At 35.3% G+C, this 3,741-nt stretch overlaps 1 protein-coding gene across 1 annotated transcript in view; it reads right to left on the reverse strand.

The window, feature by feature from the left end:
* Positions 1–810: 810 nt before the first annotated feature.
* ZFAT (zinc finger and AT hook domain containing) overlaps positions 811–3,741 on the reverse strand; it is a gene marked incomplete at both ends in the record, with an annotated part of 36,873 nt that continues 33,942 nt past the window's right edge. The window contains one exon of the mRNA XM_009081949.1: positions 811–899. Coding sequence (XP_009080197.1) covers positions 811–899 — 89 coding nt within the window. The remainder of the gene's footprint in view (positions 900–3,741) is intronic.

The following is a 3,741-nucleotide window of genomic DNA, read 5'->3' on the forward strand; positions in this document are numbered from 1 at the left end:
GTACTCTTTATAGAACTAGAATGATCTGTTATATAATGAAGGATGCTGCATAAGAAAATAGCATGATATTTTCAGTAAGAAATATTCTAATTGCCAAGATAAAGAGTTCTATTAAAGTGAACATTTTCATAAATACAAAATACTGGCATTTCCTGGAATAGAAACTAGCATAATTTCTATTTATTGAATATAACATTTCACAATTCATTACATCAAGACCTATCACGCTGAGAATCAGTGTGAAATTTAGAAATAAAACCATACTACAGTTTATTAAAATAAACTGTATCTCTAATCTAAACACTTCATAGAAACATTAACAATCTTCAAAACTCTTTCCAAGACATGTTTCAGATAAATTGGGTGTTTTAAAACTAATTCTCCTCAATTTTCTTCAAGTATATGAACTCATCTATAGTACAATAGACTGGCATAATTTCAGAGAAAATTAAGGTGGGCAATGAATTGTGATGTATGGGATTTTTTTCCTACCTCCCTAGGACATTTTAAGGTACATATAAGATTTGTTCTCTCAAGGACTGACAACCAAATGAACCCAATAATGTTTGGGTTATACTGCAACATACAGATATTTTTGGCAAGTAAAGATAGTAATTACAAATTGGCTATGAACAAAACTACCTTATCTCAAAAGTCTGAACACAAATCAAAAATTTCCAAATATTAAAATGTTAATATACCATAAATGCCACCAAACAGGAAAATGTTAAAACTGTTGCCTGAAGTTCCATGCATTTCTTAATGACTTTAAGGATGATTTAAACAAGCATGATTTATCTGTTTTCTTACCTTGAAAGAGACATGTTGTTCCATATGACGTAGCAGCTGTGGTTTTTGGGCAGCTGTATAGTCACACACTGTACATTTAAACTGCTTTCCTGAAAGAGAAATAGAAAAATGGAGCATTTTTTTTTCTATTTAAGTTCAGAAAACTATTGATCCCATTTCCTTCTAAAAATGCATTCTAAAATGCTAAGAATGAACAATCAACAATATGAGAACTCTGGCACTTGCTCTGCCAAGTTTTGGTTAAATAGAGCTAAGAGCAGAGTAAGGAAATAAAAGGCTTCAGTGTCACCTTTAAATTATAAGTATTAAATAGTCTAGATTCTCCTGGGATAGTCACTTGGGAAAGAAGAAAAAGACTTGTTATAGTGCAGCCTAAACGGAAGAAGGAAATCCATTATTTACAACTGCAGGCACAGCTACTTTGCTGTTTGTACAGCACATTTGGAAATCTTCAAAACACAAATGTTTGATGATGTTCACATGGTTTTACCTACTTCTGTCCCAAGCACTGAACTGTTATGATTCAAACACATTCTCTCTTCAAAGCAGTCTCTCTCAGCAATCTTTTTTTCCCCTTATGATTTAAATTAACACAATTTCCTTAGTCTCTCTCAGCAATCTTTTTTCCGCTTATGATTTAAATTAACACAATTTCCTTCCTTTTATTCTCTGGGTTTCATACTCCCTTCCTCCACATTTTGCCTTTAAGATCCTATCAGTCCTGTTACCTCCAGCCAAATTAGAAGCTGTATTAAATACAAAAAGACTTCATTCCTGAATTAAATTCCCATGACTAGCAAGCTGTATTTGACTGATGTACAGTAAGAATATGCTAAAAACTACTCCAAAAGCTAAAGAACCAAAAGGAAGGATGGAGAAGCAAAATACAGAATATTCTGTCTTATCATAAAGAGATTAGATGTCTTTGGATTCTGAATCTTGATGAAAAAAGTTACATGCATTTTATACTAAGTGTGAAAGTTTCTATAAAACATGAGTAAAAAAAATATAAGACAATTTCTGCTATCTAAATAAAATAATGAAAACCAGGCTTTCTGGTTTATTTCTAATCACAAACAGTAATAACCCTGGACTACAGAATTGTTTTCTATCATGTCACTCTTAAGAAGTCTGCTGGAAAAGAATAAATCAGACAGAAAACTACTTTATATTCCACTGGTTAAATTGACCTTGCAGGGCTGATATTTGAACAAAAATTGCCTGGATTCATAAGTCAGGAAGACCAGACTCATAAACAGAGAAACATCTTTCAAATTCATTTATTCGTGAAATAACTGAAGAACACTCTGTGTGTGCTAGTAAGAACTTTTCAAATGTTATCACTACAGAGAGGGACACACTGCAAAGAGAAAATGTCAGCATTCAAGAGGCTGAAAGTCCCTTGACAAATCATACACCACATTCCTGGTGATTAATGTTCTCTTATTCTTCACAAGTGTTTGAAAAGCATGAAGAGTTAGTCGACTGGGGTGGACTTGGTGAGGAAAATTACTTAAAGACTCCACAGACAGTGATATTCTGTTTCCACTGAAGCCAATAGCAAAATGCATCTTCCAGAGGTACAGTGAATTTCCTGGAGCAGTTTTGGCAGTGTGGAAAGAAAGGCAAAAGAGTGTAAGTCTTGGATTCATTTGTACCAGTCAAAAAGGGAAGTGCATCATAAAGGAACACAGAATCACAGAATGGTTTGGGTTGGAAGGGACCTTAAAGATCATCTCTCCTACAAAGACAGCCTGAGGAAGTTGGGGCTGTTCAGTGTGGAGAAGGGAAGGTTGCATGGAAACCTCCTAGCAGCTAACCACCATGTGAAGGGGGCCTACAAGGAAGACAAAGAGGGACTTTTCATCAGGAACTGAAGTGATAGGACAAAGGAGAATGGCTTCAAAATGAAATAAAGTGGGTTTAGATTAGAGGTTAGGAAGAAATCCTTTACTGTGAGGGTGATGAGGCACTGGAACACATTGCCCAGAGAAGCTGTGGATGCTCTATCCTTGGAAGTGTTCAAGGACAGGCTGGATGGAGCTTTTATCAATCTAGTCTAGTGGAAGGTGTCCCTGTCCATGGCAGAGGATTGGAACTGGATGATCTTTAAGGTCCTTTCTAACACAAACCATTCTATGATTCTATAATTATGAGAGAACATAATTCCTTGCATACAATTAAACGTTTAAAACTAACTTCATACCTTTAAACCCAACGCAGACATGACAAGCTCCTGCTCTACTGCAGTGCTGTTCTTAACAGTGGCAAATTTCAAAGCAGCCTCAGCTGAATTGCAATAATTACTTACACACACATACATTTTGTTCAAGAAATAGACCTAACTTACAGGTGAAAAACAAATCCAACTTTCATTGTTGAATTTCACTACTTGAACATGCCAGATGGTGAAAATAAAAGAGAAACATTCTGAAATATATTTTCTTACAGCACCATAGAAAGAGACCATTTTATTTTTCTTGATAGTCTGATGATGCTTGAAATTTCCTTTCCATTCAAATACAACAACCTGTCTACTTCTCCCAGCCAGGAATCAGCTGAGGGTTGCATTTGATAAGTTAAACATTGATTTTTGCAAATGAAGTTTAGATGCATGTGCCACACCTGCTTGTTACTGACCAAGTTATTTCAAAATATCGGAAAGCACTTCTTGAATAACAAGTGATTTACTAACTCATGGCAATTCTGCAGTAACTTTGGTAATAATATATGCTTCCTGTAATATGTATCATATTCATGTAAAAGGGATTGTCTCTTTCACTTATACATACACATGTGTGCTGGTTTGGGCGGAAGTGGAGTTAACTTTCTTCACAGTGGCTAATATGGGGTTGTGTTTAGGATTTGTGCAGAGCACAGCATTGATTATGTAGAGATGTTTTTGTTATTGCTGAGCAGAGCTCACACAGA

The sequence above is a fragment of the Acanthisitta chloris genome, unplaced genomic scaffold (genome assembly GCF_000695815.1).
Source record: "Acanthisitta chloris isolate BGI_N310 unplaced genomic scaffold, ASM69581v1 scaffold7799, whole genome shotgun sequence".
Lineage (NCBI taxonomy): Eukaryota > Metazoa > Chordata > Aves > Passeriformes > Acanthisittidae > Acanthisitta > Acanthisitta chloris.